Source organism: Canis lupus, chromosome 10 (assembly GCF_011100685.1).
Source record: "Canis lupus familiaris isolate Mischka breed German Shepherd chromosome 10, alternate assembly UU_Cfam_GSD_1.0, whole genome shotgun sequence".
Lineage (NCBI taxonomy): Eukaryota > Metazoa > Chordata > Mammalia > Carnivora > Canidae > Canis > Canis lupus.
The window spans coordinates 35002366-35029760 of record NC_049231.1 but is presented as its reverse complement, the minus strand read 5'-3'; the positions used below and the strand labels follow the sequence as shown (position 1 = coordinate 35029760).

Genomic DNA, 27395 nt, shown 5'->3' with positions numbered 1-27395 from the left:
AAAGAGTGCCCCCATTTACTCAGTTGCCAAGTCTTCTCCTTCATTTATGTCCTTCATTTCACCCATCTGCAAAATGTATGAGCTTTACCTTCAAATATCTCTTCCCACCCCCTAATCCAAGCCTTCATCATCTCTAGCTTGGACTACCACAGCAACTTCCTAGCTAGTCTGTGCTCCATCATTCCACCTTAGTCTATTCTCCACACAGCAGAGCAATCCTTTTAAGACACAAACTAGGTGATTTCCTTGTCCTCTCTTGTGATGCTTTGGTTTATCACACTTAGAATGAAATCCAAAGTCCTACGGCCTTTGGGCTCTGACCCCTGGTTACTCCTCTGGCTTCATTATCTACCACTTTTTTCCTTGTTCACACTGCTTCCCTTGCAGATCTTTGGACAAGTCAAGCAGGCTCCCAGCTTAGGACTTTAGTACTTCGTATTTCCTCTGTTTAGAAAGATTTCTCCCCTCTTAATAAGACTTGTTCCCTCTTTTCATTAGGTCTCTACTCAAGTGCCATATTCTTCAATCTTTCCTGACTTCCATATTCTACTTTCTTCTTCTTCAGGGTAGAAAGGATTCTTTCAAGACAGTATTCCCCCTCTCCCCCACCCAGGGAAGGGGAACAATGAAATGGAATAGTAACTATGGGATAGTAAACATGGGATCACAGGAGGCTTTTTTTTTTTTTTAATGGAAAAACTACAGTATATTTGATGATGGAATGATCAGGCAGAGAACAAGAATCTAATGATGCCAGAGAGAGGCTAATTTCAGAAGTGAAATTATTAAAGATCGAGAAGGCAAGACAAGATGAGAATCTGTACACAAGTGGAGAAGTTGGCCCTCTTTAAAACGGGCAAAGGTAGAGAATATGGCAGCGTGGTGATTCAGAGGAAAATGGGAGGGATTTCTGTCTGGTTGATTCTATTTTCTTAAATTAGCAGATTATGAGTTAATGGCAAAGTGTAGGTGTATTAGAGGTTTGAGAAAAAAAAAAGGACTAAGTATGAAATATTTACTTTGGAAACTAGGAAAACATATCACAGATGCAAAGCACTGCTGGGCAGCTTTGGAGACTTGCTGACATTTGCACTCTTGACTTTGAAGTGAAATCACTTTTAATTTCTGTGTTTTCTCCAGCAATCTTTTGCTGTATAAGTAGGGTACAGAATATATGGACAGCAAGGTTTAACAAGGGTGGGCCTTGCCAAGTCAGTACAATTGAGGAGCTTGGAATTTGTTTTGAGGGTTCTAGAGAGTAACACGTTTTTGTTTTTTTTTTTTCTTTTTTTAAGATTTTATTTATTCATGAGAGACAGAGAGAGAGAGAGAGAGAGAGGCAGAGACATAGGCAGAGGGAGAAGCAGGCTCCCTATCAGGAGCCTGATGCAGGACTTAATCCCTGGGGTTCTGGACCCTGGGATCACAACTTAAGCCAAAGGCAGACTCTCAACCACTGAGCCACCCAGGTGCCCCAGAGAGTGACAAGTTTTGAGCAGAGAAGATTTGAGTGTCAGAAAGATTGTTTTAGCTCAGGGTGGTATATGTGTGTGAGAGGGAAACTTACTGTAGGAAGAACAGTACTTTAATGCAATAGGACCCTGCATAGATCTGTTTATACTGTGTTTATGCGACAGCTCAGCAACATAGAGGGTCTTTTCCAGCCTTTCCTGAGCAAGTTACTATGTATAGCAGGTTCTGGGAAGACAGGGTAAATTAAACAAGGGTTTGCCTTCCCAAAGCCCTCTTGGATTTACATGATTTACAATTACTTTTGGGTATTTGGGATCCCAGGATAGGGAAGGAAGCTATCAACACTGAGTGGGAATCTGGGAAGCCCTCCCAGAAGAGGTCACATTTCAGATGAGCTTTGAAGGAGTAGGCCTTAGGGAGGGAGATTATTTTAGGCCGTGGGAATAACATGAGCTCAGTCAAGAGATGAAAGAGTTATGTCTAGAACAAAGTGCTGCATGTTGAGAAATGGTGGGAGATGATGAAGCACTTCTTCCACTACCCAGAAACTAACAGTAACTAAGGAGTTCTCTGTGTTTTGTGACAAGGGTGAGGCATCTGGGCCCTTCACTGCACAAAAAAGGTTTGAAAGTGAAGGTTTTTAAAAAATGGTGATTTTTTTTAACTTAAAAAAAGCTACATGGAGCTATTGTAGGTATTTGTGCTATAATTTGCTCACTTAATGACAGTGTGAAGTTAAAATGCTTTTTTGATATGCTGTTAGGAGATATGAACTATAGCAGCTCTGACCTGATATGAATTTCATAGAAATCAATCTTTATCACTTGCTTTTAGTACATTATTTCAAGTTAAATAATTTTACAGTTCCTCTCTATCTTGAGACATACCTTTGGAAGAAGCTGTAGTTTCTATGCATTTTAGGGAGAAGTTTATGACCCTGATTCATGGATCATTATCGTGTAGATTAAATGAGCTAAGGTATATAAAACGGTTAACAGAGCTGGGCACAGCAGCCAGGAGGAAATGTTTTCTACTTTGGAGTCCTGGGTTTCTTGCCCTCTCATTATTCATCCTTTGCTCCTTAAATCACATTGTTTCCCAAACACCTGTGCTAGACCCATTCTCTGTTCAAAGGACCCCAGAACAGGTGAGGCATGCACTTAGGTGAGCAACCACCATGCAGGGAGAGTGCCCATTTATATACGCTATGTGTGTGTTTGCACAAGTGCACAAACTGTGCAGACGCTGAGAGGCTGTATACCAAACCTCTAACTTGTGCCTGGGAATGTACTCACAGGAGCAAATTGTGGTTGCCTGCCACTTCAGAGAAGGCAGGTCTTCTCCTAGCCTTAAGAAATCAAGTCCTTTCACTCCAGTGCGCTTCAGTTTGTCAGTATCCAGACAAAGAAGGGGGAGAGACATTCGTTCACTCATTTTTTTTTTAATTTTTTTTCTATTTTTATTTATGATAGTCACAGAGAGAGAGAGAGAGGCAGAGACATAGGCAGAGGGAGAAGCAGGCTCCATGCACCGGGAGCCTGATGTGGGATTCGATCCCGGGTCTCCAGGATCGCGCCCTGGGCCAAAGGCAGGCGCCAAACCGCTGCGCCACCCAGGGATCCCCGTTCACTCATTTATTTATTCATCAAATATTCCTAGCTACCTACTGAAGCAAGGTGCTGAGTAAGAATATGACTAAGCAGGAAGATGAGAGAGCATGACCCACCAGGGCAGCTGCAGGTGGTTTGGCATGGCCGGAGTCGATCATACTTATTGTTTTCCCGAAAACAAACAGAACAAATCAAAACCTGAGTGGGTTAAAGAGGAAGGCTAGAAGGGGAAGTTATGTGTTGGTGGGAATTTGTCACTTTTCAGGATTACTCGGCATGACTTAGAGGTTTCTTTTAAAAGCCTGATAGATAACTTCCTTTAGGGAACTGCCAGACTGACTAATCTGTTACCTTAGGGCATTGGGTCCCAAACTTTGCTGTTCACGAGAATCACCCCGGGAGTTAAAACACGACAACAAAACAAAACCAAAAAACCAAACAAAACCCTCAGATACCTGGGTCGTACCCACTACCATGACCTCAGAGTGTCTGGGTGTGGGGACGAGGCGTCAGTATTTTTAAAGATCCTCTCGTGACTGCATTGGGCGCAAAGTTCCGGAGTCACTGCCTTAGGGCAGAGCCGGTTTTGTGTGGTTAAAGCACTCTCCTTTGGGTTCCGCTTCCAAACATTCCTCACATTGTTTCTGCTCCTTTGTCGGGTTGGGGGCGCTGAGAGCAGGAAGAGCATGTGGTGTCGCCCAATTAGGAGGTCCCGGCCCGCAGAGCCTGTCGGCTTGGTCCGCAGAGCTGCACGGGAGTGGATTTCTGCTTTGTCATTCTGACTCCGGAGGCGGCCCGCCCGCTCCGAGCAGGGCGTGGCTTCTCGGGGCCGCGGGGAGCCCGCCGTCTCCGCCTCGCCGAGCCAGTCCGCCGGGCCGGAGCCGAAGCCGGGGAGCCGCCCGCGAGGAGGGCCCGGGGGCCGGGCGCTCGGGTTCACGCCAGCGGTGGGTTCGCGGGAGCCGGGCGGAGCGGCGGGCCCCTGGGCCCTGAGGCCGGGGATGGGGGTGGGTCCCGGAAGGGGGCGATGTTTTGAGGGGTGTCCGAGCAGGGGCGAGCTTTCCTCGGGCGGTGAGCCGCGTGGCCGCCTTCGTGGCTGCCTGCGCGGGTCGGTGAGCGCCTGGCCCGGGGCGGGGGCGGGGGCGGGGGCGGGGGCGGGGCGCCCTGCCCGGGGCGGCCTGGCGGTCCTTCCGCTACCTGCCGGGAGAGCCGCCGCCCAGCAACGGGAAGGAGGGGGGTGGAGCGGCCCCGGCCCCTACTGCGAGCATCGGACCGAGGGTGCCAGTGCGCCGCGCGGCCGGGCCGACCCTCGACAGCGCTGAGGGAGCAGAGGGATCGACAGGGGCCTCTTGAAGACACGCTTGCACCATTTAGTGCCCGGAAATCCTGAGTTGGCAAATCGTCTGCACCTCCCGGTTTGCCTGCGGGGAAACCGAGGCTTAGGATCTCGCGGCTTGCCGCAGACTCAGGGGGACCCGGCGCGTGGGTCGGTTGTCGGCAGGCCAGGGTGGCGGCGGCGGGGCGAACCCTACCCTGCTGCGGACGCCCTGCCTCTTGGGCTCGGGCGCGCGGGCCGCTCTGCGCCTGCCTGCCTGCCTGCCTGCTGCGCGGACGCCAGAGGACCGCGGTGCGGCCGTGTCCCCGGGGGAGGGCCGGCCGCCACCGCCGTCAGCCCGCCGCGCTGGGGAGCGTCGCGGTGCTTTCTGCCTCATGAATGGACCTGATGGTGTTAGAGTAACTGGAGTCTATTTTTAATTCCGGCGCTGACTCACACCCTTACCTGAGTTCACCCGGTCGTAAAATTGGGCCACTAGCTCCCGCTGTGTCAGGCGAGGTGCTGCTGTGCGGCTTCCAGGCCCCGGAGTGAGGGCGCTCCAGCGGGGCAGCGCCTTCTCACCTCGCCTCGTGGCTCCGAACTTGAAAGAAGCCCGAGGAGCGGGCTCTGCAGCCTGGGCACAAGCAGAGTTCAAAGGCGAATTACCTAGGGACGGAGGCGGTTGACAGCGCGGAGACGCCCCGGTGTGCGCTCTGGGACCTACCGGGGTTCCGAGCGCCTGCCCCGGCCCCGGGCCGACCTCGACGGTCAGGGCGGGCTGTGTGTGTGGGGGGGTGGGGGGGTGGGGGGGGCAGCCCCGGGCTGCGCCGTCGCCGCCGCCCAAGCCCCGCCCCCGTCGCGCGCTTCCCGCCGCCGCGGGCCGGCGGGGCTGACCCGTGTCCGCCCCTGCTCTTGTGTCGCAGAGGACGCCCGGGGCCTGGAACTAGCGCTCTCGGAGCTGACGCCGGAGACCGACGCGCCCGTGGTGTTCGTGAAGCGGCGGAACATAGGCGGCCATGGTCCAACCCTGAAGGTAGGTGAGGGGCGTTCATGTTCTTTACTCGCCGGCTCGCGGCCCTCGCGTCAGGTCAGGGCCGGCGGGATGCGAACAGCCCCGCGCCCGGTGGGTCCTTAAAAACCACCGAGACGCACGGGGGCCACTGGCGCGTCGGGGGAGCTCGATGGGTGGAGCTCGGTGGGTCGGCGGCTACATTCAGAACCCGGGAGGCCTGGAAGGAAATATGTAACTTTTTGTCTTTTAAAACACGTGTTCGGAAAATTTGTTTCCTCCTCTTCTGCCTTCCCTTTGCCCCTTCTAACCAGTCTAAAACCTTTAAAAATTATCTAGCGGCCGTGTGAACTGCTGAAAGTGAGTCGTTTTAAGTACTGAGAAAAGGGGATCAGGAAATGCCTACCTTTGTCCATCCCCTATCCTCTTTCTCTTTAATTCTGATGCCCCAGGGCCCTGGGGAGAGCAACCCACAAGTTTCTCCAGTGAGTTTATTTCCCTTCAGTTCTCTCTTTTCTAGCCCGGAGTTAACAGTTGGATAGAGGGAAGGGAGAAGTCCTTTCTTTGGCTGGTGGCAAGCGTGGTGGCACCCCTCCGGTAGGACCCGGCACCGACCAGGCACCGTGGGGTGGATGAGTCATGGCCCTGGTACTGGCAGAGTGCTTGGAGACAGCTGCAGGACTGAGAGGACACCCAACGTGGATGTTATTCTACATCAAGTGTGGTTGGTTAGCAGGTTAAAAAGCATCATAATCTCACCACCTTGATGCTTTTTTGCTTAATTTTTTTTTTTACTGATTATCAGTTTGTTCTTGTTTGTGTAATTTTTAAGAAATGGAACTCATACTTGAGCATTACCTTCTTAGAGGTAAACCTGAGGCCTCCGTTAAATGTAAAAGTCTAGATATGTGCATGTTTAGGAAGAATATTCACAATTTGCATTTTTATTTACTACCTTTTCTCCTAAAAGATTCTTATTTACCATTTTTAAAGAATGGGCAATGGAATAGGAAATGCAGATAGACTTCAAAGACAAATAGCAATTTTTTTTTTAAGATTTTTAATTTATTTATTCATGAAAGTAAGGCAGAGACACAGGCAGAGGGAGAAGCAGGCTCCATGCAGGGAACCCGATGTGGAATTCAGTCCCGGGACTCCAGGATCACACCCTGAACCAAAGGCAGACAGTTAACCACTGAGCCACCCAGGTGTCCCACAGAGCAAATTAATGGAAAATTAAAAATTAAAGGATAAAAAGGCTTTTAGCTTGAGTTTCAAGTAAGATGAAACAAAGGCTTATTAATATTACTTTATGTCTGATTGTTCTGTTTTCTCCACCTGTGTCATAAATTTCCACTTAAAAAGTTATACGTGCATTTGACCTTTATGTAAATTCTACAAATAGTTCTGGTTTTAGCATCAGGGGGAGTAAAAAGAATCAGTTTTTATAAGCTTTGAGTCCACTTTTATTAGTATGATTGATGTTTTCAATCCATATGATTGTAGTTAATTTCAAATTTTTTAAAAAATTTTTTTTATTTATGATAGTCACAGAGAGAGAGAGAGAGAGAGAGAGAGGCAGAGACACAGGCAGAGGGAGAAGCAGGCTCCATGCACCGGGAGCCCGATGTGGGACTCGATCCCGGGTCTCCAGGATCACGCCCTGGGCCAAAGGCAGGCGCTAAACCGCTGCGCCACCCAGGGATCCCTGATTGTAGTTAATTTCAGACATTTAGTGAGGTACAGTGTCAAGATTGAGAAGTACACCACCCAAGTCTTAATTAAAATAAAGTCATTTAGCACATCATTTTTAATTAAGCTTGTCACTCTACTTTATATCACCTATATTGGTTTCTAATGAGTACTAAGAAATGGAAGAAGAGACACAACAAAGTAAGGACTACTAGTTGGAAATGTTTGTGAATTTCCAGCCAACTGTTGCCCACATTTGGGGCTAAATGGAGGCTTCTGAAAATCTTTAGGGAACGTTGGGTTTGAGTGGAGAAAGGAATTTATTTAGTGGAGAATTAAGTGTTTATAGGATTAGTGTCATAGTCCTCTAAAGTCCACACTTTAAAAAAAAATGAAGATTTTATACCTTAATTGCAACCTAAATAGGGGAGAGGGAGCTCTTTAAAATGTCTGCTTTTTCCTTTCTCTTGTTTCTTCCTTTATCTCCCTTTCCCCTCAGTAAACAGTAGCAGCAGCAGCCACAGCAAAACCTACCTTGTTTTAAGGAACTATATTTCAGAAGACTAGTATATGGGCCACCTGCACAGAATCCCCCGCAGTGCTCATTAAACCTGCATGCCTGGGCTTTACCTGAGGTCTTAAGGAAACCCTCTGGAAGGGACTAGGAGCTGCCTTTTAACTTACTTTAAACAAGTCCACTCAAGTAGTTCTTTTTTTTTTTTTCCACTCAAGTAATTCTTAAGGTAAATATTACATTTGAGACTAATGTATGAGGAGGTTTGGTCAAGATTGGTTGCTAAATAATTAGGATGTGGGGATCCTTGGGTGGCTCAGCGGTTTAGCGCTTGCCTTCGGCCCCCTGGGCGCGATCCTGGTCTCCCAGGATGGAGTCCCGCGTCGGGCTCCCGGCATGGCGCCTGCTTCTCCCTCCTCCTGTGTCTCTGCCCCTCTCTCTCTCTCTCTCTCTGTGTGTGTGTGTGTGTCTATCATGAATAGATAAATAAATCTTAAAAAAAAATAAATAATTAGGATGGGGAGGGAAATTGAGAAGAAAAGAGAAGTGTATGAAATATGTTTATTGGCACACTGAGGACAGGATGACATAATGAAGACTAGTAGTTTGAGATAATAGACTAAAACTGGCACCAGGGTACTTAATTTCTTCAAGGCAATAAGAGGAGAGATGCCAGATATAAAGCAGTGCCTGCCTGATTGGCCTCCAGGTGAATTATGGAGACAGTTGTGGGTGGAGCTCCAGTATGATGCTGTTGCATTGAGGCTCCTGCCCCCTGGTCTAGGCTGTGCATGTAGACACTACAACAAAGGCAGGTCTCCTTTCAAGCCTGACTTCTAAAGTTACAGGAACCAGATTCTTTAACTGAATAGACATCAGGAAATGAGTGGTAATTTAGTAACTCTCCAACCATCCCCTTCCTTTCTTAATACTCTACCAAAATTGGCAGAAAACTATGTTTCTTTTGATTCCTTCCTGGGACATAATCCTTTAGGAGAGATTAGTGGTGTACCTGTTTTGACTGAGAGAAGGTTGAGGCCTGAGAGGAATGGGAAGGACTCCTTTGAAGATGAGGGAAGTGAACGGACTCTGGCTGACCTAAAAAGGTAAGGGGCGAGGACTAATAAGATTTAGAAGAGGCCTGGATTGGGGGATCCCTGGGTGGCTCAGCGGTTTAGCGCCTGCCTTTGGCCCAGGGCGTGATCCTGGAATCCCGGGATCGAGTACCATGTTGGGCTCCCGGCATGGAGCCTGCTTCTCCCTCTGCCTGTGTCTCTGCCTCTCTTTCTCTCTCTCTCTCTATCAGGAATAAATAAATAAATATTAAAAAAAAAAAAAAAAAGAAAAGGCCTGGATTGTTAGGACTGCAGACAAATTTCCCTGGGGCTGATTTGTGTAAAGAAGTTTTTAGAAGTTGTGAATTTGTGTTGAGACTCCACGCCTCTTCATCCCCCTCAAACAAAGTGACAACACAAACCTCCTTGCTCTTCATCTGTTCTTTCACAGTAGTGTCAATGTTCTGCTGGTCCTGCTTTAGGTCACCTTTGGCCTCTCCTGTCTGTTCACTGGGTGGGGCCTGACTTTTTTCTCTCATACTTGCCCACTGCCTCTATTAACTTTTGCCCAAGCTCTTCACACATCCTCATTTCCTCTTGCCTAAAGCGCTTCAGCAGTCTCTCTACTAGGCTTTCTACTTTTAATCTTCCTCTCCTTCCCGTCTGCTGTTGGAGGCATCTCCTGCTTGCTCCTTCCCTGCCCTCGGGCATGCATGCAGGGTACAGGGCACCCTCCTCAGCTAGGTATTCTATATTCTCCCGGGTCTGACCCCTGCCTGCTTTTCTGCTTATCTCCTGCTCTGCTCCCTTACCTACAGGAAGTGGGATTGCCGTCACAGCTAGAGTCCCTAAAATTTCCCTCTTTTGTTCAGTTCTTTATTCCAGTTTCTGATTTATCTTCCTGCTCAGACCCACCTTCCCAATTGCCTGTGTTAGAGTACAAGGCCAGATTTGCCCAATCTTTGCCACGACCTCTTATCTCTGGAAAAGGGGGAGTCCTACCAATTATAATTTTTTTGACTTACATATCAAAAGTGGAAAGTCATATTCTTTGTGCCTAGGATCCCAGGCCTATATTAGAGTTCAGCAAATATTTAAACAAGCATGCCCATTAATAATAGTAACTACCATTCATTTGAGTATCTACTATACATTAGGGTCTCCATGCCATATAATGCCTAGGTGATTAAATTCTCACAGTAGTCCTGTGCAGAAGGGGTTATTATCTAGTCTTACAGATGAGACAGCAAGTTACATGGCAGAAGCAGGAATGGAATCCAGGCCTGTCTGAAATTCACTGTGTTATACTCATACCTGCAGGCACTTCATTTTACAGCTACTAGGATACATGCCTGATCTCCCCAGTGTGATTGTGTGCTCATCATTCAGGCCTGAGCCCATGCAAATCTTGGTATTTCTAGCGTAGCTCTGGCAGATGGCTTTCATTCATTAAATGCTTGCTGAGTGGAACTACATTCCTCTGTGCCTACTAAATTGTGTGTTCCTTTAGGACAAAAATGATTTTTTTTTTTAATCCTGTGTATGTGTGTGTTTTAACACCTAGTGTGCATTCAGTAAGTATTTGTTGAATGAATGGATGGTGGTAGGGCCAGAGGAGACTCACTTCAAGTGAGATATTTAGCTACAGGGTATCTAATTTTGAGAAGATGGACTATCTCTACCTGAGACCAACCCCTAAGATACTCTGGAGAGATTCTAGGCAGTGTATTATAGACAGTTTAGAATTTTAAAGAGCTATATGACAGCAGCATTATCTGCCTTCATTGTGTTAAGCAAGTGTGTCCGGGTCAGTTTAGAAGGAAATCACATTACATTTATTTAGCTACTATTTTTTTTTTAATTATTTATTTATGATAGTCACAGAGAGAGAGAGAGAGGCAGAGACACAGGCAGAGGGAGAAGCAGGCTCCATGCACCGGGAGCCCGACCTGGGATTCGATCCCTGGTCTCTAGGATCGCGCCCTGGGCCAAAGGCAGGCGCTAAACCGCTGCGCCACCCAGGGATCCCATTTAGCTACTATTTATTGAATACTTGTGTTCTCAACTTTGGGCTAGGCATTGTCTTTGCTCTCTGTAACACAAATCTGTAGGGCAAATGTATATATTTTAAGATAAATTTGTCAATGTTTCTTTATCATTTTTTTTAATAAAGAGTGACAACCACTCTGTGTGGCAGAGAAGATCTCCAATAGACTCATTTTTACAAAGGAGGAAATTCAGACTGAAGAAAATAAATGGAAATTAATAAAGCACTAGTCTTGATTTGAGCCCAGGCTTCCAGAATGAGTTCCTTCAAGGCTGCCTTCTTTAATACCCAGTACTTTCCTGCCTGTAGTCTATCAAAATGATGCTCCTGGTCATTGCTGACTTCTGAGATGTGTCCTAAGAGAGTTGGTAATTGCTCTCATAACCTGAAAGGTTCTGTTCTCAACTCACACCCTTGTTTATGTTTGTTCTTGAGGCTTCGTAAGTCAGCCAGGACAGGGTTTTCTGGTGACAGTGAAGTGTATGACTGACCACAGAGTAAGGGTGGAGGTTTTATGTACTCTTAAGTATTTAAATGCTTGGATCTGCATTATTCTGTGGCACTTGACTGTCATTTTATCTTTTACTTCACTAACAGTAAAGCCATGTTATTTGAATAGAACAGTTATTTGAAGCCTCTCTTGGGTACTGTATGTGTTTTGTTTTGTTTTGTTTTTTAAGAATCTGCTAAAATCCAAGGAACCACTCATGAGAAAAGTGTACATAAGAATTTTGCGTATAATCTCAGACTCTTAATAGACCTAGTTCAGATTATCTATCTAGTACTGGGTTGGTTTTTTTTTTTTTACCTCTTCAAAGTATGATGTGCCCTTCCATTAGTTGAAACCTTAGTAGGTTTTTAAATTGCATTCTATGGCAATTTTCTTTTCACTGGCATTAGTTATAGTGGGACATATTCCTGTATTCCTGCTTATGGATTTAACCTTTAAAATATTTTCCTGTTCCTAAAACAGCATTCAGGAGTGAGGCTACTGGTTTGTATACTTTTTTTCTGTTTAGTTCTTAATGTTTACTAATAAACATTTAGTACCTTTGGGATAATTTAAAACTTACTAAGTGCCTACTCAGAGTTGAAAGTATGATCAGATCTGTCCCATAATTCTCATTTAGTACTTAGCAGTAGCTTTATGGTGTGTAACTAGTAGTATTTCAGATGAGGAACCTGGAAGCTGAGCAGTTAAGCCACCTACCTAAGAGAAACCTAATAACTAATAATAGGTCAAGATTGGAACCTGAGTTTGCCTCCTTCCACTGTCCATGGTTATTTTAAAAATATGTATCTGCCTTGATCGTGGCGAAGCTTACCTTAAATACAAAAATACCAACCAAAGCAAAAGCATAACCTTAAGATGAAAGAGAAAATATACCTAATAACCCTGCTACTCTGACAAATCAAACTAGTGCTTTTGTCAGCAAGACTCTTCTCTGCTGAGTATAAAATAGATACCCTGGCAGGATGAGAGAAGAGAAACAGCCATGAAAGAAAGAATAGGAAAGTTCAGGGAAGTAGCTAATAGGCTAAGCATATCTGCTGTAGTGTGGGACTCAAACCTGATTGGTCCCTGGCTTTGGCCCAGAAGTCTCTAGGTCCATTATCGATTAATCCTGCAGTAAAAACCCCCACTGACCCTGTGTGAGTTCTTTTTTTTATTTGGCCATAGAGAGGCCTGGAACCTGTGACATCCACCCCATCATGTTTGTGTTGAGCCCTGGTGTTGTGGGAGAGAGCCTAAGAGCTGGAAATGAATGATTCTGAACTTGTAGTAAAGGGGGACTGGAAAATAGAAAAAACTGAAGAGAAGAAAGGAGATGTTGGGCCATATTGAGCACTTGGCAGCAACTCCTTTTGAAAGAGGAAAAGGGGGAAGGGGAAGAGCCAAATTATCTTGAAGCCCAAGCTCTGTGTCATGGTGACCTGAACCAGCCTTACTGAATGAGGAAGGTAAACTTTAGTGATTTCTTTGTAGTGCTAGTGCATGTTTGCTTTCTTTTACAATCCATAAAGAAGTTTACCAGCATAACAATTTATTGCTGTTCCTTCTTTTTAAGCTGCTTTTATATAATTATCATGAGTAATCGGACTTTAGGGTAGAAAATCACTATATAGTGATTTTAGCATTTGCAAGTATAGAAATCCCATTTTTTTTAAATGACTAAGGAAAATCATTAGCCTTGAGATTTGCGGTTTGTAGCGACATTTAAACTTTGCTCTGAAGGCAGAGTTAAAAAGGCTGAATATATATAATGCAAATATGACTTTCTGAGGATGATGATATGTTACATGTTACCAAGGTCCTTAGGGATTGAGATCTAACTAGCATCTAATGAATGAATTCAGCATTGGAAATCACTGCTTAATAATATGATGCTTGTCTTGATGTGTTCTGTTGCTCTGAGCAAGTTGTGTGGGCTGTTATCTCCTGAGAAATCCCTGTAAATGGTACAAGTAATACTTTATAAGTAGGGTGGGAGAATTATTTTTCTAAACCATTTTGAAATTCTTAGATGAAAGCCTCTGTGTAGAGCAAATTGTTGTCTGCCTGTTTTCCCTCTGGTGAGACAGGAGAAAATAGACACCTTAGGGTGGGAAGGTTGGCTTGTCTTTTGGAGTTCTTTTATAGATTGCTTTTACTGAATTTGAAGAAGATATAAGAGCTCCCAAGAATATGGTTAACTAAAAGAAAATATTTTTTGTTTTGGAACTTATAATTAACTATGTCTCTTCATCTAAGATTTAAAACATTTAAATAGTTTGTAATTGGCCAGACTTGGGGAGGAAAATATGGCCCTTTGATGATACTAGGGCTCACCTTTGTTTTTCTCTTGCTTTTCCATTATTTCAGAGAAGAGTAAAGGTTGACTTTCTGAAAAGCAGTCAACTTTTATTTTCAGTGTGTTGGATCTATTTTTTCCCACTAATCTGTGAAATTAATCTTTTCTGCCAAATAACTTGGCAGTAGGTGCTGGAACAGTGTTTCTTATCTACATTCATTTATACATTCCAATGTGCATATTCAATTATGTTCATGTGAAAACAGCTTTGCTTGGAAGATTTAAAACCAGATTCTTGCTTTAGAGTAGTTCGGTCTAATACAGCAGGATAATATTTATGCATGAATAGCCATAATGCCTGGTGTTTTTGAAAAATACATATTTTTCCCTCTGAATTATACCTCTACTTTAAAAAACTGTGTGTGGTGGTGGTGGTGTGTTTTGGTGGCTCAGTCAGTTGAGCTTCCAAACTCTTGGTCTTGGCTCAGGTTGTGATCTCAGGGGTGTATGATAGAGCCCTGTGTGAGGCTTAGTGTGGAGTCCGCATGTCCCTCTCCCATTGCTCCTCCGCCTCTTCTCTCTCTCAAATAAAATAAATAATCTTAAAAAAAAGAGAAAATTGTGGTGGATGAAGAGTAATACAAATAGGTCAGAGAAATTTAATACTAGGTTGTGCTGCTAATGCATTTACAAGAAACTTTCTGCCAAAAACAAGGAAAAATGAACTAGTCTAGATGCATAGGAAGGAAGGTAGGGCTAGTTTACTTCCTAGTACCCTGAAACCAGAGTTGACAGGTGCAGTATGGTGTTCAGGCCCCCCCCCCCCCCAGCCCCCATTAAAGGGGCACCTGTTGGAAGTGAAAAGCTTTTGATCCTGTGGGCTAAGAGTGCACTTTATTTTGTTCTCTTTAACAACAAAATATATTCCATTTTTTTTCCCCGCGGGGCCAACAAAATATATTCTTTATTGTTACATATACTTTGCTGCTTATGAAACCATTGAGCTAAGCCTTTTCTCCCAACTGTATGTGAATTCCCAGTGAACTAGTGGGTGAGTTTTCCAAAGTAGTCACTTGATTTGCAGCATTCACTTTCATACCCTTACATCAGATTTTTTTTTTTTTTAAGATTTTATTTATTTTTATTCATGAGAGACAGAGAGAGAGAGGCAGAGACACAGGCAGAGGGAGAAGCAGGCTCCATGCAGGGGGCCTGACGCGGGACTTATCCTGGTCTCCAGGATCACGCTCTGGATCGAAGGCGGCGCTAAACCTCTGAGCCACCGGCGCTGCCCCAGATTGTGTTTAAAATCTTAATAGCTTTGCTCACCTTTCAGGGCTTAGCTTTCTCTCCACAGTCTGTGGCTTTTAGCCTTTGGTAAGCTTCCAAATAAACCACTCTTTGCAGAGACTGTACCCACTTTATTCTTCCACCCTTGGGTGGTGGAGACCCAAAGGTCACTTGGGTAATGCCTGACATTCCCCCACCTTTTGCCCCAGCGCCAGCTCAGCCACTCACTTGCCTGGCAGCTGCCTCCTCTGTTGGTTGAAAGGGGTCTGGCTTCTGAGGGCCAGTGTAGGGTAATTAACCCAATATGCAATTGTATAATGAATAAATTCCAAACCTTGCAAATGAACCCTGAGAATTCGGCCTATTTGTAGTGGACTTTCTGCAGTTCACTATGCTTAGCATTATGGGCAGTTGACAGCAAAGCCAGATTTAGTTTTTAAAAACACACAAAAAAGAAAACTCTAAAGACCCTACCATTTAATCAGAGTAAAAACGAAAACCATAGGTTGACCTAACTGCAGTATGTGACAGCAGGTATTTCAAAGCGCAGGACCTTTAGTCCCTCCCCCTCCCCCTCAGTTTTAAAATGTCGTAAGATTTTCAGGTATTTCTTTGAAAGCTAGAGGACACTGTCGGTAATTGCTAAAATGAAGCTGTCGTTTGAGCGGGTATTGTTCGCCTGCGGAGGGGGGCCCATTATTGCTCGCGTTCTACGCTGCCCGCTGCCCGCTGCCCGCTGCCTGCTGCCTGCCGCGGCGGTCGGCTGGTCGGAAACCACCGACGGGTCTGGGCTCCCGGCGCCGAGGGGCGGGGCGGGCTGGGGGCGGGGCGCGGGGCCTGGCCAGTGCGCATGGGCGGACCTCCTCTGCTCCCACCGACCCCCTTCGATTTCCGCTCTTGTCGCAAACGTCGCGAGGGCCGTTAGCGGAGTGTCAGTGAGTGCGCCGGCCCCGAAATGTCTGAGGAACAAGGCTCCCGCGCCGGAGCGGTAGAGGAAGGAGAGGCGCCCCCGGGGACCCTCGCTGCTACTGTGCACTCGGTGAAACAGGCGGACGACGGCGAGGAGCCCGTGAAAGTGGAAGTGGCTGATGGCTGCTCTGACGACCTCAGCTGTGGGGAGGCCGACATAGACCCCAGCCTCCTAGAGCTTGCGGATGACGAGGAGAAATGCCGGAAGATCCGCAAGCAGTACCGGCAGCTCATCTATAACGTCCAGCAGAACCGTGATGACATCGTGAACACTGCCAGCGACTCGTTAACCGAGGCTCTTGAAGAAGCCAATGTCCTATTTGATGGAGTGAGCCGGACAAGAGAAGCAGCTCTCGATGCCCAGTTTCTTGTTTTGGCTTCTGATTTGGGTAAAGAAAAAGCAAAGCAACTAAACTCTGATATGAGCTTTTTTAATCAAGTAGCGTTTTGTGACTTTCTGTTTATATTTGTGGGTCTGAACTGGATGGAAGATGATGAACCTGGTGAACTGAGTGGCTGTGATGATAATATAGCTCTTTCCTTCTGGGAGACAGTACAGAAGGAAGCAACATCCTGGATATTGCAAGCTGAAACATTTCACTTTATTTTCGGTTCATTCAAGTCCAAACCTTCTGCACCAAAGCCCCGACTTGAACACCACAAAAAAGCTCACAAAGTAGAAGAAAGTGGGGATATGCCTACAAAGCTGAGGAAGTTGGACCTGAGTAACAATCAAGAAGCAACAGAAAAAGAAGTAGAGAGAATCTTGGGATTGTTGCAAACGTACTTTCGAAAGTATCCTGATACTCCTGTGTCCTATTTTGAGTTTGTGATTGATCCAAACTCTTTTTCTCGTACTGTGGAGAATATATTTTATGTTTCTTTCATTATAAGGGATGGTTTTGCGAGAATAAGGCTTGACCAAGACAGGCTGCCAATATTAGAGCCGATTAATATTAACCAAGTGGATGAGGGAAATGATCCCAGTTCTCATGGCAGGAAACAAGGAGTTATATCTTTAAGTTTACAGGACTGGAAAAATATTGTGGCAACTTTTGAAATTTCAGAGGCTATGATCACAAACTCATACTAGGGATTTTTGTTCTTAGTATAGGCTGCATTATCTGGCTTTCCTAATGTACTCAAAATGGAGAGTAAAATCCAAGCAGAAGCACATACTGTATTTCATGTAGAATGAAAAAGTGTTTTCAGAAACACCAGAAATTGTTTTACTGTGCAGTGTATTTTTTTTGGTACTTTATAAGGTTGTCATGATCTTCTGTTATTAAAAAATATTCACTTGCATGTTTGCAAGATTTTTTGAATGCCCTTTAAGTCTTTATCAATAAAAATCAGTTCTGAATTTCATAAGTTAAAAGGCATTTGATAATTTACCAAAAATATCAATTTTATGATGCTCTATGATACTGCCTTGCTTCCTCCGTTAGAGGGAACAAAAAGAATCCCATATGGGGTTCCTGACAAGGTTAGGGGAAGCTGTAAAAAAAAAAAAAAAAGGAAAAAAGTTCAAGGAAGACTTTATCCTTAGGGCAGTGAATAAGCAATGTTAATGCTGCAGAAAAAACTAGATGCCAAGCTTCATTGCAAGGAGGATTCAGTATGATTAATGAGTGGATATCTATATTCTAAAGAATTTTCCTGTGATGAGACTTACCTACTGTAGAGTCATTCTACTTTTGTCAGGTGAGGCATCAAGTGTATGCTGAAAGGTGAGCAGCGATTAGTCAAAGATAGGAAGGGTATTCTAGGCAGGGGAATACAGAGGCCAAATACATGGAATTACAAGAAATAATGGCACCAGAGAGAGAATCAGGAGATTTGGTGTTCGATTTGAATGTTAAACTGAGCAAAAATTGAAATACCTTGTTATTAGTATCCTCAGAGGTAGAAGGTATTTTTTTTTTTCAAACACAAACCAGTTATAGGCTTTATCTACTTGGTTAATTTCTTCTCTAGTCTCTAATCTCCAAACCCTTGGTAATTTCTGCTAGTGCACAGAGTGACCTTCAGAATCAGTGGTGTTTCATTATGTTACAGCCTTGAAAATTCCCAGTTCAATTTTGTTTCTTATTTGGGCTTTAAATGCCTGGAAACAATCTCTCTTTATACTGAAATGTGTAATTGGGGATCCCTGGGTGGCTCAGGGGTTTAGTGCCTGCCTTTGGCCCCGGGGCATGATCCGGGAGTCCCAGGATCGAGTCCCGCATCAGGCTCCCGGCATGGAGCCTGCTTCTCCCTGTGCGTGTGTCTCTGCCTCTCTCTCTCTGTCTATCATGAATAAATAAATAAAATCTTTTAAAAAAATGAAATGTGTAATTGACTTCCCCAAATGTTCTTTATTTAACCATGAAAGCTTTTTTTTTCTTTTTGTTGCTTGCAGTTGTTTTAAGGTTATAAATTACAATTTTATTTTGAGGTTACACCAAAAATTTAAGTTTTTAAGAAAATAATTTTGAAGGTACAGAGCATGCCTAAATAAGCTGCTTTTCTTCCCTTCCCTTCTTTTCTTCTTCTTGTTCTTGTTCTTTTTCATAGGCTCCGTGCCCTATGTGGGGCTTCAACTCAGGACCCAGAGATCAAGAGTCACATGCTCCACTGACTGGCCAGGCAGGTGCCCTGTAGGCTGCTTTTCTTGATCCCTAAGGGAGCTTAATCTTTGGTAGTGAATTTTGCCCTAAAGCATGATTTGGCAAATGGAGAAGTATCTGTTTTCCATAGAAGTAACAATAAATTTTCCTAAGTCTAGTGTGGTACAGGGAAGGGAAATCCAAAGACTGAATAAATGACATCAGGATTGACAGGAGCGATCTTAATGTATGTGTGGGGAAGATTCTTCAGTAATAGTTGTTTTTAGCCAAAAGCCAGATTTCTCTTGAAACTTGCTCAGTTTTCTAATGTAGCCATCCCTTCCCCTTTTTCATGTCTTGAAGGAATGCTAACCGTTCTGGTGTCTACCACTCTTAGATTTATTTAGCAGTCAGGGAAATACCATACTCTCGCTGATCCTCACTTTAGCTTGTCTCTCCCAACCAAATTTCTTGGGTTTTCCAGAGATTTGACATTCTTGGTAGCAAGAAGATCCTGCCTCCCTTTTTGACTCATCCCCAGGTGGTTCTGTTAGGTGCCCTGTATCTTTCTTTACAGGGAGTATTGGAGACTTGACTAAAACAATAGAAGATGTACAGGTTTAGGGGGAAGGTAATTTTGGGGGTCTTCTCTAAAGTTATAGCTTTTAACATACAAATCATGGTGTGACCCCTTGTTTGTATTTCTGCTGGTTATTGTGACACCTCAGTTGCCTCATCTCTTTGAAATTAAAGTGACTGCTTACTTGGAAGAAAAAAAAAAAAAGAATAGACAAATAGATAATTATGGAGATAGGTATGAGCCCAACTGCAGATCTGGTATTTTCCCAGTAATATAATTAGAGTGGCTTAAGTTTCACAGGTTCAATAAACTCAGTTGAATTTTAGGAGAATATTATGGGGAAAAAATGTATTTATTCATGAGAGACATAGAGGCAGAGACCTAGGGAAAGGGAGAAGCAGGCTCCATGCACTTGATCATGGGACTCTGGGATCACGCCCTGAGCCAAAGGCAGACGCTGAACCACTGAGCCACCCAGGTGTCCCTATGGAAAAAAATTTTAATTAGAACTTTATTGTGTAACGATCACTTTTCTGATTAAAGCACCTGGCATCTCGGTGTCCATTGAAAGATGAATGGATAATGAAGATGTGGTATATGTATACAATGGAATATTACTCAGCCATTAGAAACGACAAATACCCACCATTTGCTTCGATGTAGAGGGACCTGGATGGAGAGTATTATGCTGAGTGAAATAGTCAATCGGAAAAGGACAAACATTATATGGTCTCATTCATTTGGGGAATATAAAAATTAGTGAAAGGGAATAAAGGGAAAGGAGAGAAAATGAGTGAAAATATCAGTGAGGGTGACAAAATATGAGAGACACCTAACTCTGGGAAATGAACAAGGGGAGGTGGGCGGGGTTGGGGTGACTGGGTGATGGGCACTGAGGGGGGCACTTGGCGGGATGAGCATTGGGTGTTATGCTATATGTTGGCAAGTTGAACTCCAATAAAAAAATAAAATAAAAAAAATAAAAGCACCTGGCATCAAATCCTGACTAACCATTCTGGTTAGAGGCTTTGGACAAATTATTGAACATGTAAACCTTAGGTTTTTGACTTGTTAAGTGGGAATGATACCTCTATTATGTTTATATAATATGTCTATTATGTTTAAGTGTAAAGTTAGAAAATCTCTGTGACGAGTATAGTAACTCTTGAACAATGAGGGAGTTAGGGACACCATCCCGCCTGCACAGTTAAAAATTTAGGTATAACTTTTGACTCCCCCTAAACTTAATAGCTTACTGTTGACCAGAAGCCTTACCATTAGCATAAAGAGTTAGTTGAAACATGTTAAATGTATTATGTACTGTATTCTTGCAATAAAGGAAGCTAGAGAAAAAAGATTATAAGGAATGGGGTGCTTTGGGTGGCTCAGTCATTAAGCGTCTGACTCTTCATTTCAGCTCAGGTCATGATCTCAGGGTTGTGGGATCAAGCCCCATGTCGAGCTTGTGCCCAGTGCTGACTACTCAAAATTCTCTTCACTCCTTCTCCCTTTTCCTCCCCCCTCTGCACCTCCCCCTTCTCTCTTTCACATGTGTGCCCTCTCTCAAATCAATGAAATTTTTAAAAACTGACAAGAGAAAATACACTTAAAATACTATATTGAAAACAATCTGTATAAGTGGACTGCATTTCAAAGCCTTGATGTTCAAGGGTCAACTGTTCTTTGAAATATGAGTTACTGGGCATGGTATAGTGAGAAAAGCAAGAGCTTGTAATCACTTACTCTTGGGTTCAGTTTTTGATTCATGGCAAGTTCATCTCCAAGGATCTCTATATTGTCACTTAGGAGATGGGAATGACGTTTGCTTGGATGACTGTTGTGAGGATTAAATGGGATAATATATATAAAGCATCTAACACTGTGTCTGGCCTGTTGTGATCATGCATGTTAGTGCCTCAATCTTACGGTCAGAAATTCTGCGTTGCCACCTCCTTCAGTGGTGACATCTCTGTTATGGTTCATTCACTCTACGTCAGGATAGGACTTCATCATGCTTTGCCTTTGTTTTGAGGACTCCATTACCAAGCTATTGAAATTGGCACTTGCTAACTTACTCAGTTGTTTGAGTGCTCTCTGTACCAGACACTGCTCTAACACTGCTCTAGGCACTGGGGGAAACGTGGTGGACCATCTCGTACGCACTTTATATTTCACTGAGTGTATTGGTGTCCTATTGCTGCTGTAACAATTTACCAAATGTTTACTGGCTTAAAACAACAAAAATTTATTATCTTACAGTTCTAGTGGTTGAAAGTCAAATCTGTTTCTCTGGGCTAAAATGAAGATGTCAGCAGGGCTGCTTCTGCTGAGGCTCTGGAGGGAGAATCTGTTTTCTTTCCTCTTTCAGGTTTTGGAGGCTACCTGTATTCCTTGATTCCCCATCTCTTCCTCCATTTTCAAAGCTGCCAGTGCAACTTCTTAAATCTGTCTTCACATTTACTACTGTAGTGAAGTCTCCCTCTGCTGCTTCATGTGAGGATATGCTATATGTTAATGGAGTGACAAGAAACAATAAGAGAACTTTAGGGGAGATCTAATGGAAGAAACGGGCGTTGTGTTGGAGTCTTAGAATGTTGGTAAAAGAACCCTTCCCTGCCCCTAAAGGAATGCTTTAGAAAGAATAGTGTGTTTGTGTACATTGAATAAAAATAATTTAGCATCGAGGTTTATGTGCTGTTCCTGTACTCTTATCAGGATTTGATGGGAAGAGGTGAGGTGCGGTACAAGGGACATCTTTTAAACACTCCAGGAGCTTTTTGACCACACAGATTTCCTTTTGTTTAGGAAGGGGAGAGTTAGTAACCTAAAGAGATTTTTCCTACTAGCCATTCTGCCGATATGCATTATTTTACTTAAAGCCTGCAGGTTGGTGAAGTACAGGGGTATGTTAACTTCATTTTACAAAATGAGAAAACAGACTCTTAAGAATTAAGTGATTAGCTTATTTCACTGAGCTTAGAAAGTAGTAGAGCAAGTATTTTAACCCAGGTGAGTCCAACACCAGAGCTAATGTATAATGGTAAAACTAGTACACATCTGTGCCCAGTGGATATGAATCCTGTTTGGGGGAAGGGGGATAGAGATTATTCTAATTTTAAAGAAATCTGGCACACTTGAATTACTTTCTATGTTGTGCCTTTTCAGAGGTGAGTCTGGAGCAGTGTTTCACTTAGGAGTGGGATGGGCGGGCAGAAGCTTTCCTGAGAGACAGATGGAAGAAATGGAAGGATATCCAGTAACTAGGGCAGACAGACACCTCCTGGTGTAAGGTGTTGTATAATTGCACTTAAGACCTAAAGCAGTGGATCTCAAAGTGTGGACTGAATTCCTCTGGTGGCCTCCTGAGGCCCGAAGAGGAAGGCCTTGAAAGTCAGAATTATTTCCGTAATACTAAGATGCTTTTGTGTTATAATCCTTTCTCAATTTTCTGGAATTTTCCAGACAGGTAATGCTGTAATGGATTGACTGCAGAAAGGATATGAACTGTCTTTTATTAAGATAGACATTAAAAAGAGTTACAAAGATATAAAATAATGCCACCCTTCTCACTAATCAAAAGATTATTGTTAATAAGGTATGTTTAACAGTAGTACTTAAGGTATTTAATATTTGTTTATTTATTTAAGATTTTTATTTATTTATTCATGAGAAATACAGAGAGAGGGACAGAGACATAGGTGGAGGGAGAAGCAGGCTCCCCCTGGGGAGCCCAATGTGGGACTCAATCCCAGGACTTCGGGATCATGTGCTGCGCCAAAGGCAGATGCTCAACCACTGAGCTACTCAGGCATCCTGATATTTAATAATTTAAGATATTTTAATATTTTCTTAGTTTTAATTTTTAATCTACTAAAATTGATATATAAGTCTCACACTAACCAAAGCTCTTTGGGGTCCTAACTAATTTAAGGTTGTAATTTAAGGATCCTGAGACTAAAAAGTTTGAGAACTGTTCTTTATCAGTTACTATGGTCAGTGGCCACTATTTCTAGCACTCATAATTGGAGAATGGGGGGTATTTTTCTCCTCCTCTCCATAGCCATCAGTGTGTTCCTTCCTGACCCTGTCTTGGGGAGCTGTGTTCTACTGTCTATTGTATTTATATTTCAGGTGGGAAACCACTTAATTTGGACCTTATTGACACCAATTTCAGTTTTAAGTTGGATTAAAATTTTAAAGCACCATGTTCTGGGGTCAGTGGAATGCTTTAGGTGCCTGTGTCTTACTCATTTTACTTGTACAGAGTGAAGTGTTCAAGCTCACGCAGCTTTCTTTGTAAAATCTGTATACTAGTTAATATAATTTGACTTCAACTTGAACCATAAGAATCAGGTGTGATCCAGAATTTCAGTGCAGAACAGATTACGCTCTGGTGGAGGGAGTAAGTGGTTTTTCAGTATGACAGTGCATTTTCTTTCCTTTGTTCTAGTGGATATGTTGGGGGGAAGTGGTTATGAAATGGGTAATTGCCATTTAGACAGCCAATGACTGTTCTGGCACTGTGTCATGTACTTGCAGATAAAATTGAGGCTGAAATTTAGAATGGTTATACTTTGTTTTTCCAGAAGAACATCTAGCTGCATTTATTAATTCCTCTAAGCCAGCAAGTCAGCCAGTCAACCTGTGCTCTTTGAGACCAACAAGAGAGTAATGCTTGCTATCTGAAGCTTATATTGATCCTTTAATCTAAATGGCTATTATTACCAAATTGTTTCCCTTCCCCCACAGTGCCTTGTATTGGAGGAGAAGCCTCTGCCATAATGCCAGTTGATGAATACTGGCTGTGTTTACCAGCCTCTCACGTTAGACCTTTTGTACAGATGGTCAGGGTGAAGTCTTCTCCCTTCTTCCCCCATTGTTGCTGGTTTCCACGTGTTCTTCCTTCAGTCCCCAAGCCACCGGGTGCACCTGCCACATTGCCAAGGGGCAGCCACAGTGCTGGGCCTCCTCCACCTTCCTCCACTGTACCCCCTTCCACATCCCAAGCATCCTGCTCTTCTGACCCTAAACCCTGCCTTTCACCCCCTGCAGCTGATGGTAGGCAGGAGAAAAATGTGCAGTCTGGGTTGGTAAGTTTGGTTTTTTTTTTTATTATTATTATTGAGATTAAAACTTGATTTTTATAAAAATTTTTCATGCCTATTAACATTTCTAACCATTATCTCACCTTAGCACAGATTTTTGTTTTAATAAAAGCTAATTAAATAGATCATCAAAAGTCTTCCAAACTAATACGAAATGTGTATAAAAGCTAGGAATAAAATGGTTTTTAAAATTAAAAGTACATAACATTTATATACCTTGTTATGTGTCAGGTACATGGAAACTAAATTTTAAATAAAATACCAGAGGCCTTGTGCATAGGTAGATTAAAGAAGTAAGCTTTAGGGGAGCCTGGCTGGCTCAGGGGGGTCATGAGTTCAAACCCCATGTTGGATGGGAGAGATTACTTAAAAAACTAAAAATAAAATAAAATAAAATGTGTTCTTTAAAAAAAAAAAAGAGAGAAGCTTTACAGGGACGTGTTTGTTTATTTACCCTCTTCCATCCTCCTTCCTTTTTTTTTTTTCCCCTTTGCTTATTTAAAATGCCTTGGAAAATTAGGGACTTTTACATTTAGCTATTCATGCAGTTAAGTGTCAATTAATGATTTTGTTCTGAATTTTTACCTAAACAATGTAGGAAAGTATTTGGCTGATCTGTTTCCGTTGCTATTTCCCAGTCCTCTATCTTAACCTGAGACCTTAGCCCATTCATTGTGGTACCTTTGATGATAGAAAATAAAGATGCTGCTGACTGGTATTGATGATTTTACTAAAAACATATAGGACAAGTGTTTTAAAAACCTAATTTGAAACCTAGTATAATAATTCTAGGAAAAATTTACTTAATTTAAGACTAAGTTGAAAAAAAATAAAAAAAAATAAAAAAGGCTAAGTTGATCTTGTTGGAATGTGAAGACCTAACTTACGTAGAAGTACTATATGAACATTTCAAAGTTAGCTATCTGTGCTATAAAAAGGAATTTGAACAGCCCTAACAAAAGCAAATCATTGATCACCACTTCAGAAAAGGGTTGCACATTTTCTGTTTTGTGTGCTATAATATAATTACTATTTTTCCTTTAAAAATTCCTTTTGTTTTTCTTTAAAGAAAGGTTTTCTCACAAAACTTTTCAGATATTGCTGCTTTTAAGTTAAAGTATTTCCCCTTCCATTGTTTTTCTTTAGGCTTATCAAGAGGGCAGACTTCAAAACCTACTAAACATGAATGGCTCTGAGGATCTTCCTGAGGTCTATGACTATGACCTCATCATCATTGGAGGGGGCTCAGGAGGACTGGCAGCTGCTAAGGCAAGTTCCGTGTTATCTGGGGGATGGGTAGAATAGTCCTATTCCTAACAGACTTCTGGTTCTTACTGGAATCTGGTTCTCACTGGAATTTCTTTTAGCCATTCTTGTGACATTTTGCACATTAACTTGGGCAGCACATGTGTATAAAGGAACTATTTTATAAATCATTTTTCCAGGTTGAACTGGATCTTCTTTATGAAAGTACTTCTATATAACAGAACCAGCCCCAATATTTTGGGACATGTTTTTGTTCATTTTGACTGATTTTTCAAAGATAATCAAGGTGTTGTCTAGAAATGGCCTGAAATTAAATATCTTTCTTTTTTTATAAATATTAATATGAACTTTTCACTTCAGTGATTTTCAATATTCACAAGCCCTCTACCCCAAGAGAAAAGTGGAGAGCAATTCGAGTTCTTAAACTTAATCATTAAAAATGTTTGCCTCCTTTGTATGTGAAGAGAACTAAGAAATAACTACCAACTCTGGCCTGGGGGTAAGAGGGTAGAAGATGTGTATATATAAGAAAGGTTAAGGAGTAACCTTAAGAGAGATTACTTAAAAACTAAAAAAATTTAAAAAAAAAAAAAAAAAAAAAACAACTAAAAAAATTTAGGGCTCCTGGCCCTAAATTGAAATACATTTTCCATGTGTGAAGAGCTTGGGACCTGTCATCCTTCCCCAACAGGTACTTTTAAAAGATGAGATGGTTATATTCCCCTAACATGTAGCTTGTGGATCAGGAAAGGTAAATTCAGGGGATCCCTGGGTGGCTCAGCAGTTAGCGCCTGCCATTGGCTCAGGGTGTGATCCTGGAGTCCCAGGATTGAGTCCCACATCAGGCTTCCTGCATGGAGCCTACTTCTCCCTCTGCCTGTGTTTCTGCCACTGCCACCCCCACCCCGCCCCGCCCCATGTCTATCATGAATAAATAAATAAAATCTTTAAAAAAAAAAAAAAAGAGGAAAGGTAGATTCAAATGAAGCTGCCCAGATAAAGATCAGGCCAGTGTCTGGCATCAAGCAATACTTTGCTGTAAATGATACAGGAATAATGCTGGATGTATTTTACTCCAGTTCTGGTGGTTTTAAAGGACACCAGACTCAACCTTTTCAAGTAACCTTTGGAGTTCTAGTTGCCAGTACACAAAGCTTATTCTCTGAGAAGTTTAAAGGATACTTTGCAAAATGACCTTCTGACTGTTGTGATCACTCCCCTAAAATTGATTTGGAAACCTTCTAGATACCATTAACTTTATCATTGGCTCCTCATGTGAAATTTTAAGAAATCTGACAAATTTAGAAGAAAAATATTTCCAATATTCTGCCGGATACTGAATTAGATAAAACTTAGAAGTACTTTAAAAAATACTTGTACGATACAGGTTGAATCAAGAGCTGTAGACTGTCATAAATCTTTTTTACTGAATACTCGTTTGCTTAAAAATGACCACAGGTTTTTCAGATTATTGCTTAACATGCTTTTGTTTGAGTGGAATTCTGTAAGAGGATTCTAGTGTTTACAGCAGATAGTTTTATAGCTGTACTCTGCATATTCTTTAAACTACCTTTATGACTGTCTGAATGTTCCTTAATTTTTATCTTGGAGTCACACTAATCATTTTGTATATGAAATTCCCAGGTAGTAATAACTGGTTATGCCTTAGGCACTATAGCTTAATAAGAAGAGTGTGGAGTTTTAATAACCCATTTCTAGTCTGTCATATTCACCTTTCCAATTTACTTTAATACTTTTATTTTCTAGGAGGCAGCCAGATATAATAAGAAGATAATGGTCCTGGATTTTGTCACTCCAACCCCTCGTGGAACTAGATGGGGTAAGCTTTAAAATATTTTATTTTTTTTTAACATTTAAAAAAAATTTTTTTATTTATTTATGATAGTCACAGAGAGAGAGAGGGGGGGGGGGGGCAGAGACACAGGCAGAGGGAGAAGCAGGCTCCATGCACCGAGAGCCCGATGTGGGATTCGATCCCGGGTCTCCAGGATCGCGCCCTGGGCCAAAGGCAGGCGCTAACCCGCTGCGCCACCCAGGGATCCCACTTTAAAATATTTTAGAAGTGAATTTGG

At 42.8% G+C, this 27395-nt stretch overlaps 2 protein-coding genes across 2 annotated transcripts in view; both read left to right on the top strand.

Annotated features, from left to right (window-relative positions):
* The window catches only part of TXNRD1 (thioredoxin reductase 1), a 117460-nt gene that overhangs the window by 48134 nt on the left and 41931 nt on the right, over positions 1 to 27395 (top strand). The window contains 3 exon segments of the mRNA NM_001122673.1: positions 5319 to 5428; positions 25183 to 25305; positions 27070 to 27142. Of these exon segments, the coding sequence (NP_001116145.1) occupies positions 5319 to 5428; positions 25183 to 25305; positions 27070 to 27142 (306 nt within the window).
* Positions 15633 to 17319, top strand: EID3 (EP300 interacting inhibitor of differentiation 3). The gene has a single exon (XM_038550823.1). It carries the CDS (start codon positions 15750 to 15752, stop codon positions 16854 to 16856), a length of 1107 nt encoding a protein of 368 aa, XP_038406751.1. The 5' UTR covers positions 15633 to 15749; the 3' UTR covers positions 16857 to 17319.